The sequence below is a fragment of the Schistocerca serialis genome, chromosome 3, assembly GCF_023864345.2.
Source record: "Schistocerca serialis cubense isolate TAMUIC-IGC-003099 chromosome 3, iqSchSeri2.2, whole genome shotgun sequence".
In the NCBI taxonomy this organism is placed as follows: Eukaryota; Metazoa; Arthropoda; class Insecta; order Orthoptera; family Acrididae; genus Schistocerca; species Schistocerca serialis.
Genome location: NC_064640.1, coordinates 518,476,439 through 518,497,622, shown reverse-complemented (window position 1 = coordinate 518,497,622; position 21,184 = coordinate 518,476,439). Strand labels below are relative to the sequence as shown.

Sequence of the window (21,184 nt, the reverse complement as noted above, 5' to 3'; positions counted from 1 at the left end):
CAACGAAAACTTCCTCTCTAAAAGCCTTCTGAAGCTTGCCGTAAGTTGTCATCGCGTTTTCACCCAATTTAACGCAAAAATAAATGGCATACTGTTGCGCAATATTATGCGGTTCCATTTCCATGATGAGAGACACAAACACATGTTAACTTATTACAGCACAACTCATGACTGAGCAGTTGCATCGATGTACCACTTGGACTAGAAGCAACTTATAGACCAAGGTCAAAGATACTGTGTCTACGCAAGCCTGCAGGGTTGCCGCATCTTGCAAAGAAAATCAGTCTCATTACTTTATTGTTGCACCTCGTAATGTCGTCAGCGTGTGTATTGACGGAGAGCCGTCAATGCTGGGTAGAATCAACGGCACTGCAACATTGCTCGAAAACTTTTTAAATTGTGCTGTACTAAAATATTACTGCATTAGACAACAAGAATCACTGTGTGGAAAAACCTCAATATTTTACATAAGCAGCCAATGGTTTTGAGATGTGTGGATAAACATAGAAGTACGGTATTAACGACACGAGAATTCCGACCTTCTGTGAATTGTTGGATTTCGAATATGGTGAACTTGTCCTACATTATGTAGCCTAGTATTTCTGTAGGAAAGCTTCTGAATACACGTAGGAACTTGAAAAATTCTGTTCCTGATTTTTTAGAACAGGAAAATACACCACCAAAATAGAACCTCATGACATGACAATTACCAGTTTGATTTGGCATTTTAGTTGAAGTTAGATGCCATCTCAGGGCCTAAATTAAAAACTAGAAGGCAAAAGCATAATTTCATTGAAAATTATATTAAAACTAATCATCTTTCAGTTATAAAATGCGAATTATAGTAAATTTCCATACGTGAAAGAACAATGTGCTGCAGATAACAACGATGTGACCAAATAGACTAGAAAACGTATATATTGCAAGGGTCATTTGAACGTGGTTATCATAAGTTTCAAACCAATTTTCAGTTAGTGAACAAAATATAATGCAGATTCCCAGTGACACAGAAATAGAGCTGATTCGTTTAAAAACAATCCCATTGTTAAAAATGAAAACTGATAAGCTTTCTTCATATCACAATAATCCTACCATAATTACTTTCTGGCATTCATTACCCAGTGAACATTTCCTAGAGCTAAGAACATTTGCTCATAGTCATATACCTATGTCTATTTGAAACGACATACAGATAAATACTGTAGCTTTTCAAACGTCACATTTATTAAGGGTGAAACAACGTCACGGATAAAAGAATCAAATATAATGGTATGTAAGGTACCCTGCCGTAATAGATGTTGTTTATTAAAAATATTAAGTAAGTCTACAAACAATCGTATACTGGGATTCTTTCTAGTGTGCGGAGAGAACAGACAACTCAAGTTCCAAGTTCTCAGAGCTAGCTCTCTCTCTCTCTCTCTCTCTCTCTCTCTCTCTCTCTCACACACACACACACACACACACACACACACACACACACACACACACACACACACTCCGCATCCAGAAATCTGGCTCAGAGTTTTATTCATCAAACGACACTCTCTCACTAAAGGCCTGGCCAGACAGAATCCGGCCTGCCGCTGAGACGGACGGCGCAGCGGGAGGCCGGGCCAGTCAGCGGCCAGGGACGCCACACAGGCAACGGCCGGCCGCAGCGACTCTTGATGCGTCAGCTGTTAACACTGTGGAACGGGCCGAACCCGATTATTAAGCTTGCATGCGTAGCGCGATTGTCTTGGCGTTAGACGATTTGGAAGCTTCACGCGGGACACGCTACCTTTGTGCGTGCAGAAATGAGTAGCTCCCACTAGCGATACGAAATGGCACCAAGAAGAGGAGATGTTGGGTGCACGACATTAATAGCAAGAGAGAAAGCTTAGGAGAATACCATCATCTGTGTATTGATCTAGACTCTGACGAAGATAGGTTCTTCAAATATTTTCGTATGTCGCGAGAATGTTTCGAGGAACTGCATCGCCTGATAAAAAGGTAGCACAGAGAAGTGCACAACGAACTGGAGAAAGCCAATTGATACAAGGCACAGACTAGCCATTTGTTTGAGGTAAGTTTTACCATTTGTGGCCTCTTTGTGCTTCAAACAGAAGTCATATAATTTATTCTATTTCAGTTTTGCTGTATCATATGAAAGATTCGGCGGAAGAAAGTGCTATCCCACAACGTAGTTACGAGCGGAGTGATAAATTTATCTGCAGTGTTTACGAATACAGGAAACGATAGTAACGTCTAGTTCCGTATGTCCCGCTAGAGAGAACTTGCTACTTAATAGATTGTTTTGTTTCATTGTATTCATAACATTGTCATTGAATTTAAAGAAACATATCTTTGGTCGTTAACTTACCCATTTCTTTCTATTGGCATAATTTCTTTTAATCTTTTCCAGATACTTGACTGCAGGCGACAGTCACCTGACCATAGCTTTTTCTTTTCGGTTAGGACGTTCAACACTCTCAGAAATTGTGAAACAAGTGTGCCAGGCAATATGGACTGTTATACAACCCTAGTATCTACCTACTCCTACAACAGAGATGCGAAGAAATCTGAAGAAGGATTTCTAGAACTTTGGGGGTTTCCGAACTGCCTTCGAAGCATAGACGGAAAGCATATCGGGTTACAATGCCCGAAGGGTAGTGGATCCCAGTTCTTCTGTTACAAAGAATTCTTTTCGCTGGTTCTCCTGGCGATCGTTGATCCACACTACGAGTTTACAGTAATTGATATTGGAAATCATGGACGCCACAGTGACAACACTATTTCTGAGAATTCAGCTTTTTGTCAAGAGTATATCGAGGGAAAAGTATTCTACCTCCAAATCAGATCGCGTGTATCATACAAAAAGTTGTATTGTCTCACCTCCTCTATAAGTCTTTCTGTGTCCATGATGCATGCACTACGAGCTGCAAGACAAAAACCGCCTCACGCCGCTGCTTCCAGTGTGACCACAGAGCAGTTGAGTGCGCCAACAGAGGCAAGCAGCCTCTCCGGCTTGCGGCGAATCTGTAATCTGTGACAACCCGACGGCGGCCGGTGCGGCAGGCCGCGTGCCGGTGCGTCAGAGCCGCACTCTGTGAGACCGCCGTCATACAGTAACGAGCGATTCAACAGTGCGGCCTGCCGGCTGCGGTTCAAGGCCACAGGCCGGACGGCCAGGCCGCATTCTGTCTGGCCAGGCCTTAAGCTAGGTCTACGAAAGCACACACCCTCTCATCGAGGAGATGATTTCCGACTATTGAACACTTGTTTTCCAATAAGCTTGTGCCTTTGAAGTGACGTAAGTTAATCGATGTAACTGCGTGAGTCAGTTAACCTCCTCTAAGCGTATCAGAGCCTACCCCTATCCCCGTTTTCCAACCGCGACAGTGAACGTAAGAAGATACAAAAGGTACTCGAGTTGTATGACGCATCTGGGCTCCTCTCTGAAAAAAATAATAGCGTATGTCTTTCTAAATGTTGGAAAATCTCTGTACGTATCGAACACTGAGATAACAGGAGCTCGTGAAAGCAATTTACAGACACACCTACCTTCAAATTCGGTAGTTAATTGTAGCAAAGAGTGTCAAATTAAATTGAAGTTGTTGTAATACAACACAATAAGCAGACCAAAAATGACAACTACCGTTAGTCTGCTGAGGTTGTCAGTAGCAGGATAAATAACAACGGTCGACACGAGGTGCACCCACTTGCACCGATCATAGCAAGGGCAGCGACGCTCAGCTTCCGATTGAAAAACTGTATATTAAGAAATGGATCCCACATTATTGCCATCATAAATATCTTCACAAGAACTTACATTAGGTTTTTCAGGGTTTTTCTTGAGGTGCTATCCAGAACTGTGATTAGAACTTTCATCAGAATTCTAGGGCGATTTCGTATATTTTCTGTAGTGAAAATGGGTGCCTCATTACTGCAGTTACCTTGTAAACTAATACCTAGACATAAATATCATTAAGGTTTCCTGTAGAACACTTTGGGAGCTCTTCTGAATTGTGGTCACAATTTTACTCTCGAAAATCAGCAAATAAGTTTTTTCAACATAAAAATTTTCCCGATTACTAGTGTTTTTTGGTGAAGTTATGCAGAACTATTCAAATTTAGTACAGAGAACTCTAGAACTACAGCATATCTACCGAGAACTCTGAAAAAAATGTATATTTCTTGAAAGTCGGGTGCTAACTTCACAGCTAGTCAGCTATTCCGAAATGTGATATTAATTTTTTTCCGGGAAATTCCACAGAACTATTCAAAAATTGTAGAAAGAACTCTAGAACTATGGCATATCCATAAATAACTGTGAGAAAAATTATTTTTCTCGAACATCGGTTGCCAGCTTCACATGAGTGTGGAAATGGGTCCCTCGTTATTGCAGTTATCTCATAAACTATTAGCCCTACAAAAAATGTCATTAGGGTTCTCTGTAGAACTCTTCTGGAGCTATTCATAATTTTGATTATCAATTTTTGGTACAAGATTAAAATTTTACGAAGTATTATTATTTTCTTCGCTAAATTCGGTAGAACTATTCAAATTTTGTACAAAGAATTGTAGAACTATGGAATACTTACCAGGCACTCTGAATCTCGAAAGTCGCGACGGAAAGCTTTGGTTTGTTTCCCCTGACAAACGAAATGATTTTCAATCGGAATTTTACCTGTCCATCGATAGGGAGGTTTCAAATTAATCTAGTGCGATATTTGTTTTATCGATGTGCGTTAAAAGAGACAGTAAAACACGAAGAATAACCAGTACTCTAGCTGGGACTCGTGTGGCGCTCTAGCCCGTGTTTGCTGTTTCCGCCATGCAGCAGCGCAGCTCAGTCATATCTGGTTTACTGGTTATTCTTCCTGTTTTAATGTCCCTGTTAATAGATTTCAACAAAGCGAATGTGGCACTAGACTAATTAGAGACCGGAACCCATCTATCGAATGGACACTTAAAATTCCACTTTGAAAATAATTTTGTTTGTAATGGGAAACGATCAGACACTTTCTGTCAACATTGGGTATCGCGTAAAAGATTTAATGAGCAGATTTATTTGACCAGCCTCCAGCTACACATTAAAAAAACCGAAATTTCAAATATCTGCCGAAATACCAGAGAAAATGAGCCTGACTGCTCTACGGAGGGAACCCTGTATTTCCATCTGCTCAAGCAGATTCATGAGACTGCCTTTTTCAGCAGTGTTTAGTACGCCGTGCTACTAAGAGTTGTCTGCATTGCAAATATGAATGATGTGTTTATTCAGAAGTGTGGCACGAGCTATTAATAGCCACATCAGCGACTCTTGGTTTTCTGCTAATTCCAAAGTAATGTTTACAGTTCTTGCAGGAGATTTTTAAATCCATGAAGTTAATGCTGTCGTTGTTCTCATGCCCTATAGTGAACTTTTGTGTGCTGCTCATGTTGTGTCGGCGTGGGTCTGACGTGGTACTGTGGATTCTGCCTGATTTGGCGCTGCGATGTTGGTTGCACATGCATATTCGTGAACACAACACTCGCATTCATATAAATCGTTTATACGTCTTCCACAACACCGGTTGCAACCGACAGCTGACCGTCATTCACAATCACGCTCGAGTTCGCGCTCTCATTTTCACTGCTGCTGTGTTAAGCTGAAAGGATAATTTTTTTTTTTTTTTAGGGGGATTTGGCAAATGTCGTATCCTAACATATGGAATTTGTACTTTCTGTGTTAAAAAATAATGTTAACGACATCATTTACCATCGTCCACCATACGCGATTTCTTCGATGTTCGTGTTTCCCTTATAAATTCCCTAATTCCGTTAGAGACAGTACAATTAAAAGCTAGGGGCTAGACCGTTTCCGTACGAGATATAATTATGTTTCTTGTAGCACCTGTGCAGGTAAACAGTAATATATGGGCCGCAACAATGATGTGTGATGTGCAACGATACGGTTGCGGTTTGCGTGGTCCAGGGCTAGGCGTCCGCGAATTTTAAGGAAAAGCTGGCGCACGTTTTGGCCACTTCCTCTGTTCTCTCAGTTGTTATGTCATACATCACCTTCCAGTTCAGGAGATGGGCTTTGGTTGTTATTCTTTGTTTCGTTATTTGATGGAATTTCGTCAAGTACCCCTCACAGAGCCAATCGGAGGCCGCACGACATTTTTCAGCTGTGTCTGCTGGGTACAGGTCGAGGATCACCATCAAATCATCGGTTGGTGTGGTGCCAAATGGCTCTGAGCACTATGGGACTCAACTGCTGAGGTCATTAGTCCCCTAGAACTTAGAACTAGTTAAACCTAACTAACCTAAGGACATCACAAACATCCATGCCCGAGGCAGGATTCGAACCTGCGACCGTAGCGGTCTTGCGGTTCCAGACTGCAGCGCCTTTAACCGCACGGCCACTTCGGCCGGCCGTTGTGGTGCCAGGTATTTGTTCCGAAGCGTATGATGGCTGTGAAAACGGTACCTTGCGAGTGAATGGTCCAATCAGACATGTCTAAACCTGCCCTGAAACATTTTACATAGGGAAGAAACGCACTGCAAGTAGTTTTTATGTTGAAAATTGACAAATTCGTAGCTCGCCAGGCGGCTATAGAAGCGTGCACACATGCTGTAGCTGTAGCAGACAGTGCGTGCGCAACACACTGCCAACAGATCCTTCGTTGCCAGTACGTCGATATATAGATAACATGGCACAATGCGATCGTAATTTGTAAATGGAATTTCACGTTCTGTTGATAGTTTCCGTGAAACAATAAGTTGTTCACAGTTACTATTTGCACGAGTTTAGTGTTAACAATGGAGAAAAAACTGTATTAATTTTCTTTGTGATTTCTTCGTATATGCTTGCTAACAGCATCTGTCTTTTCGCTAGTTACAGTGGTTCACAGTAATGTGGAACCCAATTAATGTTTGCAGCCTTACAAAAATGAAACATAAAGAACGTGGTATACAATCTAAATCACTTACTTCTCCTGAAGACCTACATCCGTGTTACTCATTAGTTAATTTCTTGGACATTCATTTGAATGATGTCGACATATTCGTTAGAAATTGGGGAAACTTTAGAAGTAACGGGAAATAATTCTGACAATTGCGTGAATTATGGTTCGACCGATGATGTGCTAATTAAAGTCCAGAACAAAAATGGAGTATCCAAATCCAAAGAAACAAGTAGAATAATAATTTTCAGTAACGAAGAGAAGGCCTTTGCCTTTCATGGGAAAGTGTTCTAGCAACTGAGCTACCCAACCACATTCACAACCTGCCCTTTCCTCCATGATTGCTAGTCATGCAAGTTTTGCAGGAGAATTTCTGTGAAGTCTGTGGAAGGTAGGAGATAAGGTACTGGCAGAAGTGAAGCTCTGAGGATGGTCTGTGAGTTGTGCTTGGGTAGCTCAGTCAGGCAATAACTTGCCTGTGAAAGGCAAAGGCCTCGAGTTCAAGTCTTGGTCCTGCACACAACTGTAATCTGTCAGGAAGTTTCAAGAGTTGAGTTGTACGCGCATAGGTATCCTGCCAGACATTGTCCAACAAAGATGATAACTCAAAAAATGTACAAAAAATTGTTATTGTAAGGGCACTGGATTACTCTGCAGAGGATAAGAAAGAACAGAAACCATGCCTCCATAAAATTGATTTGCCTCAGTGGGCAATGAATCCACCACCTTCAGTGTGGATGCACAATTATGTTTGACCTCTTCCAGGAATCTCAAAGCAACACACATGAAGGACACAGATGTGGATTGTGGATTGGTGGGAATGTGGGTCAGCTTAGAGGCTTGCCGACTTAGTCTATGCAGTTGTGATAAACACTGTTTGGAGGACACAGTGGTTAATGCAAATTCCTATTAAGCAGAATATTCCAAGTTTGAATCTCAGTCCGGCACACCACTGATGCTGCATAAAGTCCTGATGCAGCTGACATAAATAGTTCCTTGCCTTTCCTTCCCCCTTCCCTCCTTTCCCTTTTACTTTTCCCCTCACCCCCCCCCCCCTTTCACCTTCAGTATGCATAGAATGTATCACAGTTGCGGATACTGTGTGGTATCTGTTCTTTCACACATGTCCGAAAGAACAGCCACCACACATTTGTATGTATCTTCACATTTCCCCCCTTCCCCCCTTCTTCTTTTCCCTTTTCCCCTCACCTCCCCTTTCACCTTCAGTATGCATAGTATGTATCACAGTTGCAGATACTGTGTGGTATCTGTTCTTTCAGACATGTCCGAAAGAACAGACACCACACATTCATATGTATCTTCACATTTTGCATGCAGAGAGTTTTGATCAATATCATGTGTCACTTTACCAGCTGATGAACCAGTGGGATTGCAAAGGATGCATGGAATTTTCTTACTTGGTTCTGTTGTGACATCAAGACAGTAGATTCTATCTTCATAGAATTGTCTTTATTGATGAAGCTAACTTTAAAAATTATGGAAAGCTGAATGTGTTATGGGGGGTTATTGAGCATCCAGATTGACTGTAGCAGGTTAAACAACAGAGGCAGTGGAGTATGAAGCTAAGTGCAGGTTCATTGGAAAATGTGTGATGGTTACTTACTTCACAGAGGTGGTCATAACAGTTAAAGGTAAGCACAATTTTTTACTGAAGTGCTACTACGTCTCCTTGAGGAAGAGCCACTTCAAATATGTAGATGCATGTGGTACCAGTACAATAGATGCCTGGCTCAGTACTAGCTTGTAATTAGGCAACTTCTCACCCAGATCTTTCCTGTTTGCTGGATCATATGTGAAGACATCATCAGCTGACCCACACATTCACCTGTTTTGACACCACTAGACTTTTTCTCTGGTGTAAACTAAAAGATGAATTCTATGCAAAAGTTCCAACAACCCATTAAGATTTCAAAAATCACACTGTTGCAACATGTGAAAAGATATCAAAGTAATCTCTTCAGTCTGTCCACATTTTCTTGCATCAGCGACTTACAACATGTATTGCAGTAGACTGAGCTTTTGGAGCGCTTGAAGACACCAATGGAATTTTAAGGAAGTGTATATTCCTTTTTGTTGTATATATAATTTGGCAATGTTAGTGCACATCTCAACATTAAAGTCTAGACAACAAGTTATTATTTGACCTTCTTTATACCTCTATGCCCTGTTTTATAAGTTCATTCAAATTTTGATGAACATCTTTCTTTCAAAGGTCTGGCACAAACAAGAGCAAAACTGTTATGAGAGGTAACTGGTGAATCATCCTTCGACTTCCAGTTGATTTGTCAGTCCAGTGATGTGTCAGTTTTAGAACTAAGATAATAGCAGTAGAAATTACTATAGCTCCATTTGAACTGTCAGCGGTTACACCAAAAATTTTATGAGAATATCTGATTTCATTTCTGTATCCAACTATTGTAATTGAGTCTTTTCTGCTTTAACTACAAACATTAAATTTCTTTTACAGCTCTCGCTCTCACAGGAACCACACAAGAAATGTATTAATAATTCATTTTCTCGTGTTTACAGGTTTTGCTTGCTGAACTGAAAGGAACTGATAGGTATTATGCCGTAAAGTGTCTGAAGAAAGATGTGGTGCTAGAGGATAATGACGTGGAATGTACACTTATAGAACGTAAGGTTTTAGCCCTTGGGACTAAACATCCATACCTATGTCATCTGTTTTGCACATTTCAAACAGAAGTAAGTATCCAAATCTCATATTTCTTCAGGTAGTTCTTTTCACCATGTTGCCTGAAATGTCAGATTTTAATGATGTTTTATTCTTTATTTCACAGCTCTCTGTGTTGTGTTACCTTTTGTTGCTTGCTTTCTTTCTGTCCTTGATATAAAAACCCACAAATTAATAACTTATTTTGGGTCACAAATCTATTTTGCCCATACCTGCTTACTTCTTGTAAAACTCAAATAAGTTAGTGGCCTCTGTTTCATTAAAATGCCTGAGATCATATCTTCCATTCTTGTCCTTTTTTCAGGTAACTATGTAAAAAAGATAAAACTGTTTCAAGCTCATAGCGGGATAGTTTTTTCTAGAATGCCATGGGTAATTGTCTGTCCCATTCTTTTGCAGTCTGAGTTTTCACTCAGTTTCTAACCACATTGTCTCTGATGAAAAAATTGTTATCTATTTCCTCTTACTCTTTCTGTGAGATACACACTACAAATGACATTATCCACAAGGTAACATCAGTTGCACTTGTGACTCATCGATTTTGATCTGTGTTTCTTTATCTTTCTTAAATTATGGTTTTATTCCAATCTTCTATTAGTCCATTTCCTCACTCCCCCCTCTCTGTCCATCTCCTTCCCCCTCCTCCAAGAAGATCTTCTGCTCCACCCCCCTCCCTCTGCCCATCTCCTCCCCCCTTGTCTCTATCCATCACCTCCCCCCAGTCCATAGTCCATCTCTTCGTCCCCTCATCATGTCTGCTCCTCCTCCTCTCTCTCTAAATCTCCTTCTCATTCCTCCCTCTGTCCATCTCATCCTGCTCTGTTCTCTGTCCATCCCCTCCTCTTTACTTTCTCTGTCATCTGCTCCTCCAGCCTCTGTCCATCTGCTCCTTTCCCCTTTGTCCATCTCGTCCTCTTCCCTCTCTTTGTCCATCTTCTCCTTCCGTGTTTCTGTGCCCATCCCCTCCTACCTCTTCTCTCTCCATGTTATCACTCATACCCTAATAGGAAATTACTGGTTCTTATTTCCACAGTATCTCTTTCCTGACAGTTAGTGGTATGTGTACTACCAAGTTTGGTTGAAAGTGGTTCAGTGGTTTAGAATGAGATGTGGATCATACATACATTGTTATAATATTTGTGGATTACAAAACTGCACCTTGATACTGTACAAAAGGGTATTCATTCAAGTCTTTTGTGTTATTGGCTATCAAGAAATATTGCTCAAAGCTGAAGATCCCAATCTGAGTGAACTAATCCAAAATATTAAGTTTAGTTATCATGACTTTTTCAAACCATACAATATTGGATTACAGAAATGCTAAACAATTCTGAGTAGAAGATGTTTTAATAAAGCATCCATTCAAGATTGCTTAAAGTAAGAGAAAGAAACATATATCAACAGTTCATAGCACCTGAGAAAGTGAATTTGTTTAATTGTGTAAGGAAGCAGGAAATGGATTATGTCACATAAAACTACATGTGAAGAGGATATTGCAAGTCAACAGTTTCTCTTTTTGTTCTGTGGGTGCATAAAGAGTTTCTTATAATTCAAATTTACCACAGTGTTTCTTCCATTTCGTCTTCTGTTCAAGGATTATGGAAGGCAGAATTGACAGTCCTGGAAATTTTGAATGGAGACAATCAGAATTAATGAAGCCAAGTTAGTAGGTTTAGGTGAAATACATTATGTGCAGAAAGTGTGTCATCAGAACATCAAGCACTTATGTCCTTAGGAAGAAACTAAGCCCATTAATTAGATGTGTGGCCATTGGATTTACTAATCTGTCAACAGTTCATTCATTTAATTGATGTAACTAACAATAAAAAAAATACATTGTGAAGGAATTCAGATGTAGAACAGTCATGCAAGACACCATGTCAACATTTCTCTGTAGGCATATTACAGAGTTAAAGAAAGCTAGATCAAGGTAAGGACATCATGAATACTAGTCACAATATAGGTGATATCACCCAATCTAATGACAGCATCCATACAGAAAACCTTACAATTATCTATGTGCAAGCTGGAGCCTGTGTGTGCTACTATTCCTTTGTGTACTTGAATGTTCAGACTGCCTTATAATTGTCTCCTGTGATGAGTGAGTGAGTGACAAGTGAAGGTAACAATGACACTAACAAAAGTAGGTATATAAAACATAAATTATTATTTAGAAATTTTGTTTTGCTATATCATTCAGTCATTATTCCTTAGTTCTTGGAGAATGAGGTTAAGAGATTGCCAGTTCCTACTTGCATTTAGAAATTACATTAATTGAGAATCTTAGTAATATTTTTCTACAAAAATTAGCTTCATATATTTTATTTTTCGGTTGATTTAACATCCACATTTACTTAGCTTGCATTACTTCATCACTTCCAATATTTTCTTTTCTTTTTCCAAGTCACATCTATTGTTCGTGCTGGAGTACCTGAATGGTGGTGACCTAATGTTTCATATACAGCAGAGTGGTAGATTCCCTGAACCACGTGCAAGGTTTTATGCAGCTGAGATTGTTTCTGGCCTCAAGTTCCTGCACAAAAAAGGAATAGTATACAGGTAAAAGCACTATTGGACTATTTACATTCATTTATGCCATGCTTAATTATTATTTTCATTTCTGTCATTTAGTGCATTAAAAACAGCTTCCATTTCCTTGGATGTTTAGTTACATGCTAAACATAGATTTTAAAGATTTGTCACAAGCTTTCTGTTTTCCCTTGCCCTCATAATTTTTCTAGCTTCATCACAGCTACAGAATAAGTACTATAACAAATAACAAAATATGCATATGTGTAAGCTACCATGACCAGCATAGTGAGTGCATTATTGAGGCCAAGACCATTACAAAGTCACCAAGACCATTACAAAGCCAACACCTAAAACTATTGTACAAGTTTCTATGCCCTACTAGCTACATAGATGATGAAAAGATTGAAAGAATGTATAAGATAAAAGAAATTATTCAGCTAATTGAGGGAGACAAAAATTTTATTGTGATGGGGGACTACAAATTTATAGTAGGTAATGGGAGAAAAGGGATGGAAGAGAAGGGGAAAATATAGTCAGGGGAATAGGAATGAAAGGGGAAGCCACGCTGTAGAATTTGGCACAGTATGTAATTTAATTATTGCACACATTTGGTTAAGAAATGAATTCACATCGTGTAAATACATACTAGCATTGGCTATTTGTGACAGATGAGAATTTGTGTTGGTCCTGGACTCAAGTCCAGAGTTCCCATTTGTCATGAACAATTGCCTTAACAACTTTGGCTATCCAAGCATGCCCCCAATATCGATCCAAATCTCCATTTGTCACAAGTCACAATCCAGATGCCTTCACTTTCATGAAACAGCATAGGAAGACTGTTGTTATTTTAGTATCATAAAATGATGATACCAAAAGTAACAAGTCTTCCTGTGCTTGGTTTCATGAAAGTGCAAGCATTTGGATTGTGATTCAGTGACATATGGAGATTTGCACTGGCATTGGAGGGCATGCTCAGATAGCTGAAGTGATTAAGGGAACCACTCATGAAAAGTCAGAAATCCGGGCTCGCATCCTGCTCCAGCACAAATTTTCATTTGTCACAAGTAGCCAACCTATTATGTATGCACTATATGTGAATTCATGTCTTGGCTTTCACAGCTGCACATCATTAATGACATACAAACGTATCTGAAGGACATTGTACTGTAATAAATGCAGTTGTGCATGAACAGACACTGTTGCCATGAATAAAACTTTGTTTAAGGATTACAAAAGCAGTTTGTGTGTGTGGAAGAGATATGGAAATAGTGGGAGGTTTCAGATAGGTTATATAATGGTAATACAGTGATTTCAAAACAAGGTGTTAAACTGCAGAACATTTCCAGGGGTAAATGTGGACTCATGACCATAATTTGCTGTTTATGAACTGCAGACTAAAACTGGAGAAATTAAAAAACAGTAGGAAAATAAGGAGGTGGGACATGGATAAATTGAAATATCCAGTGGTTGTTAAGAGTTTCAAAAATAGGTAACAATTTCCTGGAAGAAAAATAAGGGGGGGGGCAACAGATGATGAATGAATACTTTGAGGGATGAAATAATGAATGCAGCACAAATTGAAATAGGCAAAAAGACAAGGTCCAGTACAAACCTGTGAATAATATGAGAGATACTGAAGTTAACTGATGGAAGGAGAAAATAAAGAGCATAAAAAAATGCAGCAAATGAAGCAGACAAAATGGAATACATGTATCTAAAAAATGAGATTGACAGGAAGTGTTAAATGGTTAAGCAGGAATGGCTAGGCAAGAAATTAAAGGCTGCAGTAGTTTGTATGACTAAGAGAAAGGCAGATACTTTCTAGAGTAAAATTAGAGTCCTTTGGAGAAAAGAGAAGTACGTTTCTGAATATTAAGAGCTCAGGTAGCAAGACAGTACTATGCAAAGAAGGGAAAGCTGCAAGGTGTAAAGAATACATAGAAAAGCTATACAAGGAAATGACTTGAAGATAGTACTGTGGAAAAAGTAGAGGAAGTATATGAAGAGGAGATGGAAGATATGGTGCTGCAAGAATAATTCGATGAGCACTCAAAGATCATCATTGAAACATGGCCCCTAGATAGACAAAATTCCCTTCGAATTATTCAGATTCATGAGAGGGTCAGCAATGACAAACATATTGCATCTTGTATACAATGTACATCAGGTAGATGAAGTGACCTTAGATTTTAGGAAGAAAGTAATAATACTATTCCAAAGAAGGTAGGTACTGGTGGGTGTGAATGTTATTGAGCCATCAGTTTACTAAATCAGGCAGTGTGTTCCAAAACGTGTCTTGTCCATTGTAAGAAAGTTTAGTGGAGTTGCAAACAACTAAATGCCTATTAATGGCAACATAAATTGTACTTTTTACCTGATAGGAATGCATAACTTTGATATAGTATGTCATGTGTAATTGTAAATATAAATATTCCCACTGAGAAATAAGTTATTTTGCTTTAAACATAGGAGTAGACAAGTTTTGGATCAGCACACTAAAATTGCTTAGCTCAAGTACTCAATAATATAGTTCTTTTTTATATGTTTAGGGTAACGCTAATAAATTCAGTTGAAACTCATTTATTCAAACTTTAAAAATTCATTGCATAGTGAAGAATCGTGAATCTGCTCATTATTCATCATACAGAATTCAGATAACTAAGTCTATCAAAGTCTCTTGAATTTCACAGTACTCATTGATTGTCTTTTCAGGGGAGTCATTTGTTTGTCCAGTATCAGATGCAAATAAACTCTTTCAGAAAACCCTTTGCACATTCAGCTTCTACTTCAATCCAAAATGTTTTTCTGGCAAATGCTTTATGGTCATGAATCTTGGCTTAGTTCAAGGGCCTTTCTGATGACACAACTGGCAGAATACCAAAATTCATAAAACATTTACCTGTCTTCCTCACAGACCTTCCAGAACCACAATTTGTGTTATGATTTGGTTCTGCTTTTACTGTCACATTTCCTTCTGAAGCATTGCTCAAAGTAAAGTACTTAGCTGAAGAAAATTTGAAATGATAGCTACTTGGTTTCTTCATCATTTCTTCTGCAGTCTTCTTCCAGTCTCTCGCTGTGCATTCCACATCCAGTTTAGAAACTTGAGAATGTGATGGGAAAATATTTTCATACTCTTTTTGGATCACAAATTACAAACTGAGTGCTAATTCCCTTTTCTATTTGTCCAAACACTGTCTGATGGGGAAAAAGGATGTGGAATATCAGTTCAATACACTTTACATTTGGGGTGACTCACTTTTGGCAGAAAACAGCAGTGCATCTTTATGGCTGTAGAGTTTCAGTTCTGCCCTCTGCAGCCATGAGGACAAAGCTGCAGAGTTGATTAGTTAGACAAATCATATTCAGACAGCCTGTGTCTGTCGTCAGTTTAGTATGTGAATGACCCACTGGAGCTGTTGAATTATAGGTGTGTATCTATCAATTGTAAAAAGCAAACTCATGTGGTATTTTAAGATTAACCAAATTTTTTCTGGCTGTCAATATTGTAAGCATATCAACCATTTTCTCTTCTAGTTTTGTGTACGAAGCTTTCGATTTTAGCTTGTGCAGTCTAAGTTGCATCGTAACTGAATGCTTAGATCGTGTATCCTTTGTATGCTCAATATTTTCCTTAAGTCTAGTGCATGTAAAGCATGCACATAACCTTTGCATGCTTGATTTTTCCCTTAATTTGAATGCATGTACCTGTGACAGGTGATCAGAAACTGATATTGTGGATGGCATTTTATTTGTTCTGTTGTCTACAAAGCAGCTTATGCCTAAGACATTGGACAAGTCAACAAATAAGTATTCAAGTAAAAATGATTTCTATTTACACTTACTTGAGATCACAATAACACACTTCATACATTAAGTATTTATGTAGTACACTTAATAAAGTTAAATATTATTCAGTGGAGTAAAAGTAGTAATGCTGTAAATATAACTTTAGTAATTACTTTTACATAATTAGGAAATTTGTTATAAAGCTTAACTCCCATGTGGAAAGTACTGTTTTGGCATAGAGATGTTAAATATGATGCAAATAAAGTTTTCGTTCAGTCTGGTAAAGTGATCGTGATGGTCACAGTTTATATGTAATCTAGGTATTACATTTATTTTAAAGAATATAAAAGCTTCCATAATGTAGGTACATTTTAAAGAAGGAATAACAGATCTGAAGTAGAAGTTTGCATGAATCTCTGGGTTTGCATCAAAACATGATTCTAATGGCCCCTGTTTCTGAGTTTGAAATGGCTGATAGTTGCTTTAGAGTTTACATAGAATGGGACCCCATATTTGTGGTGAGCATGAAAGTAAGAGGAGGAAGATAGTGTTCAATGTCCTGTTGACAACAAGGTCATTAGAGATGGAGCATAAGCTCAGATTAGGGAAAGATGGGGAAGGAAGTCAGCCGTGTCCTTTGTAAGGAACATTCCTGGATCTGCCTGAAGTGATTTAGGGAAATCACAGAAAACCTAAATCAGGATGGCTGGACATGGGTTTGAATCGTCATCCTCCTGAATATGAATCCAGTGTGCTAACCACTGTGCCACCTTGCTTTGTAGGATGAAAGTAGACATGATATGCATTCATTACTGTTTTCTCACTGCTGCATGATTTTAGTGTGCAAATAAGGTAACTTCTTTTGTTCAGTTGTGTGTTAAGGCATTCAATATGTTTATTTTAAATTCCTTTCTAGCCAGAATCCTAAGTCTTTGGTTTCCATGTGGTTACCAACTGGTTCATTGTTGATAGAGAAAAAAATGGGGTACATTTTGTGGCGGCATTCGTAGTGACAAACAATTCGCTGTAGAAACGGCTTACGAAGTCACCGCCACACTTTTAATAGCGGGCCGACCGGTCCGCTGGAACAGTGAACAGAAAGATGAAAACCCAAACACTGATTAAATAAGTCGGTACTTATCTTTATTAACGAAGATACAGAAACACAGTAGTGAACTCCGTGTCTACAGAAATCTGTCTAGTTCGAGTCGGAGCGGCTAGGTCAACGTTGGCTGACGCCAAACAACAACTCTGCTGCGATGAACACACAACTGACTAGCAAGTACACAATGCGGTGGCGAGTATACAACTGAGCGGCGAATACAGAACTGTCCTAGCGCTCGCGACTCCAGCGCTTAAGAAACCAGAAGCCAGCGGTGGCGCGCGCAGACTTGCGGCGATTTCCTGTCTCGCTGGCGCTGCTAATGCGGACGGCGTCCGGACTTTGATGCTGCCAACCTTTTTGCAGCGGGCTCGGGTGGCATTACTGGCTAGGATATAACACTCCTCCCCCCCAAATCGCCGCACCGTCGTTGAATAATGACGTGGCGAGCGTCGACGGCGGGGGAGGGGTCTGGCCGCAGGCGTAGCAGAAGAGACCGGGGCGCAGACTGTTGTCGGTGGCAGTCCCCGGTCCGCACCCCAGCATTGGCTGCGCGGGGCCTCGGGAAACACCGACTGAAAACCGAGGTCAGGATGCACGCCTGTGACCACCGGCGCAGCTTCTGGTACTGGACGCGACGGGGCGTCGGGACCCACGAAGAGAGGCAGCGTCTCCTGACGCTGCGTCGAAGGCTGCTGAGTGGGCGCCGGACAAGGCGCTGTGGTGTCAGACTCCTTGGGGGTGCCCAAGGAAAGCGGCTGCAGGACAGGCTGCACAGCCACCGCTGAGGGGTCGACGTCCATCAGCTCCGAAGGCGGTGGCGGTGGCGGTGGCGGTGGCGACTGAAGAGGGACCGCAGGCGCCGGAGCGACCACCTGGGGCGCTCCCGGATGAAGCTGCGCGGGAGGCATCAACGGGACGGGCTGTCGGCGTGGTAGCGGCGACGGCTGCTGCTGTTGCCCTGGGGGCGGCAGCGAAGTCGGAAGGCGCGGCTGGAACCCGCCGCGGACCAAATCTGTGGACAAAGAACGAGCGGCAGAATCCGGGCGGCCAGCGCGGCGCAACTGGTTCTGATGCCTCCTGTGCACCCCAGTAGCACCTTGAACAGTATAAAAACCGCGACCCTGGACACTGATCACGGTACCACGTTCCCAACGACGGCGACCGTGATAAACTCTGAAAAAAACGGCGTCGTTGCGCTGAAAACGCGTGCGATGCTCAGAAGCGGCGGGTCGATCCGGGGGGTGCAACAACCGTAGTAGGGTGCGATGACGACGGCCGTGGAGAAGCTCCGCAGGCGAAGGGCCGTCGCGTCGCGTGGCGTGGTCCGGTGCGACGACAGGAACGTGATGAGGGCCTGCTGACGAGAGTGCGTAGCACGAAGGCGGTCCATATGATCCTTGAATGTGCGTACAAAACGTTCCGCTGCACCATTCGATTGAGGGTGGAACGGCGGAGTAAGAACATGGCGAATGCCATTGGCAGAACAAAAACTTTCAAATTCAGCAGAGGTAAATTCAGCAGAGGTAAATTCTGGACCATTGTCAGACACTAAAACTTCTGGAAGACCCTCAATACAAAAAATTGAAGTCAACGCCTGTATAGTTTGTGCAGACGTTGTAGACTGCATGGGCACAACAACCGGAAAATTACTAAATGCATCTATCACGATGAGCCAACGAGAATTCCAATATGGACCAGCGAAATCAATATGTACCCGCTGCCAGGGACCGGCAGGGCGTGCCCACGCAAAATAGAGTTGAGGCGGAGCAGCTTGGTGTTCGGCACACGTCGAACAATCTGTAGACATCTGCGTAATCTGCTTATCAATGCCGATCCATGTACAAGGACGGCGGGCAAGCTGCTTGGTGCGGACCACTCCCCAATGACCTTGATGCAACAAGTCGAGGACCTTGGATTGGAGCACTTGGGGAACCACTACACGAAGCTGGTCATTCTCGGTGCGTAACAGCAAAACTCCGTGCGAAACAAACAGATGACGTTGCGGATAATAGCGACGAACCACAGGATCCGATATGTCCTTTGCCTTGGACGGCCAACCACGTTGAACAAAACGTAATAGTAAACTCAGATGAGGATCCGTAGCTGTCTCACGTGCCACCTGACGATAATCAATCGGAAAATCCCGGAGGGATTGATGCTCATCGGCGTCAATCTGATGGCAAGCGTCGTCAGAGGAATCGAAGACATCCGCAGCAATCGGCAATCTAGAAAGCGCGTCAGCGTTTGCATGCTGAGCTGTAGGGCGATACAGTATCTCATACTGGTATTGTGATAACAAAAGAGCCCAACGTTGTAGTCTCTGAGCTGTCCGCTGAGGAACTGGTTTAGACGGATGAAGCAGTGACGTCAGGGGCTTGTGATCTGTTACTAAATAGAATGGTCTACCATCCAGGTAGTGATGGAATTTTGTGACACCGAACACAATAGCCAACGCTTCCTTGTCCAATTGGCTATAATTACACTGAGCTTTGTTTAGCAATTTAGATGCGAACGCAATAGGACGTTCGGTGTTACCGACTCTGTGAGACAACACAGCACCGAGGCCGAAAGAAGAGGCATCACAAGCTAACACCAGAGGCTTGTTAGGGTCGTAATGGACCAGACAACGATCAGTCAATAAAGCCTCTTTAAGCTGCTGAAAGGCTGATTGGCCATCAGCTGACCACACAAACGGAACATTCTTAAGGCGGAGACGATGCAACGGTGCAGCAATCTGTGATGCATTAGGTATAAACCTAATATGTCAATTTGCCAATAACTGCTTGCAATTCCTGCAGATTGCGAGGGGCGGGCAAATCACGAATAGCTGCTAAATGTGACTGGGAGGGATGAATGCCTTGAGCATTAATAACATGTCCCAGATACTCCATCTCCGTAAGGAAAAATGAACATTTATCGATGTTGCAACGTAGGCCTGCCTGAGACAACACTGTAAACAAACACTCCAAATTACGGAAATGTTCAGCAGGCGTCCGACCGGACACAACAATATCGTCTAAATAGTTGCAACACGATGGCACATTAGCCAGAAGTTGACAAAAAACGCTGAAAAACAGCTGGAGCTGACGCACAACCAAAAGGCAAACGCAGAAAACGGAACAACCCCAACGACGTGTTTATGACAAAATACTGTTGTGATTGCTCGTCGAGGGGCAATTGCAAATATGCTTCACGGAGATCAAATTTGGAAAAGAAACGAGCTTCCCCTAACTTATCCATCAGCTCGTCCGGTCTAGGAAAAGAATCAATGACAGTCTGAGGATTAACTGTCGACTTAAAATCAGCACACAAACGTAACTTGCCAGACGGTTTCTTTATAATAACTAAGGGAGAAGCCCACTGGCTCGCTGAAACGGGTTGAATAACACCGTTGTTTTGCCAACGACGAAGTTCATCTGCTACAGGTGCCCGGAGGGCGTGAGGCACTGGGCGAGCACGAAAAAATCGAGGCTGAGCATTATCTTTTAACGTAATATGAGCGGCAAAGTTCGCAGCACAACCTAGTTCGTCTTTAAATATGTCACTGTATCGTTTACACAAATCGGTTATGCTGTCTTGAGGAACAACAACAGAATTAATTTGCAACACATTGTCTTGGATAGACAGGCCAAACAAGTCAAAACAGTCTAATCCGAAAATGTTTACACTGTCTGTAGCGCGGAGCACTGTGAATGAAACTGTTTTTGTATTGCCACGGAATGTGGCTGGCACGCTACATACACCTAACCCAGGAATTTGTTCTCCACTATAAGTAGCCAAAGAATGTTTTGCCGCTGAAAGTTTAGGGCGGCCGATAGCCGCATACGTAGCACTATTTATGAGAGTCACAGACGCACCAGTGTCTAATTGAAAATTGAAGGTCTTATCCTGGATGCGTAGCTTCACAAATAGTTTATTACACTGTCTCTGGATCGGTGCAGTGGAGGCGGAAGACACAAAATCAGCGCGTTTAGCGCGTGTTCGCTGCTTACGACAACTCGTGGGTTGGGCGGGTGGAACAACAACTCCCGCTTCACTTGCAGTCTGTACAGTACGTTTTACAGCATTTGAATTACGCTTGGGTCGCATAGCAGAGGGCTGGGTGGGTGGCTTATT

At 41.5% G+C, this 21,184-nt stretch overlaps 1 protein-coding gene across 1 annotated transcript in view; it reads left to right on the top strand.

Moving 5' to 3' along the window:
- Positions 1 to 21,184, top strand: part of LOC126470396 (titin-like) — a 203,864-nt gene that overhangs the window by 115,187 nt on the left and 67,493 nt on the right. The window contains exons 3-4 of the mRNA XM_050098239.1: positions 9,480 to 9,653; positions 12,047 to 12,201. Of these exons, the coding sequence (XP_049954196.1) occupies positions 9,480 to 9,653; positions 12,047 to 12,201 (329 nt within the window). The remainder of the gene's footprint in view (positions 1 to 9,479; positions 9,654 to 12,046; positions 12,202 to 21,184) is intronic.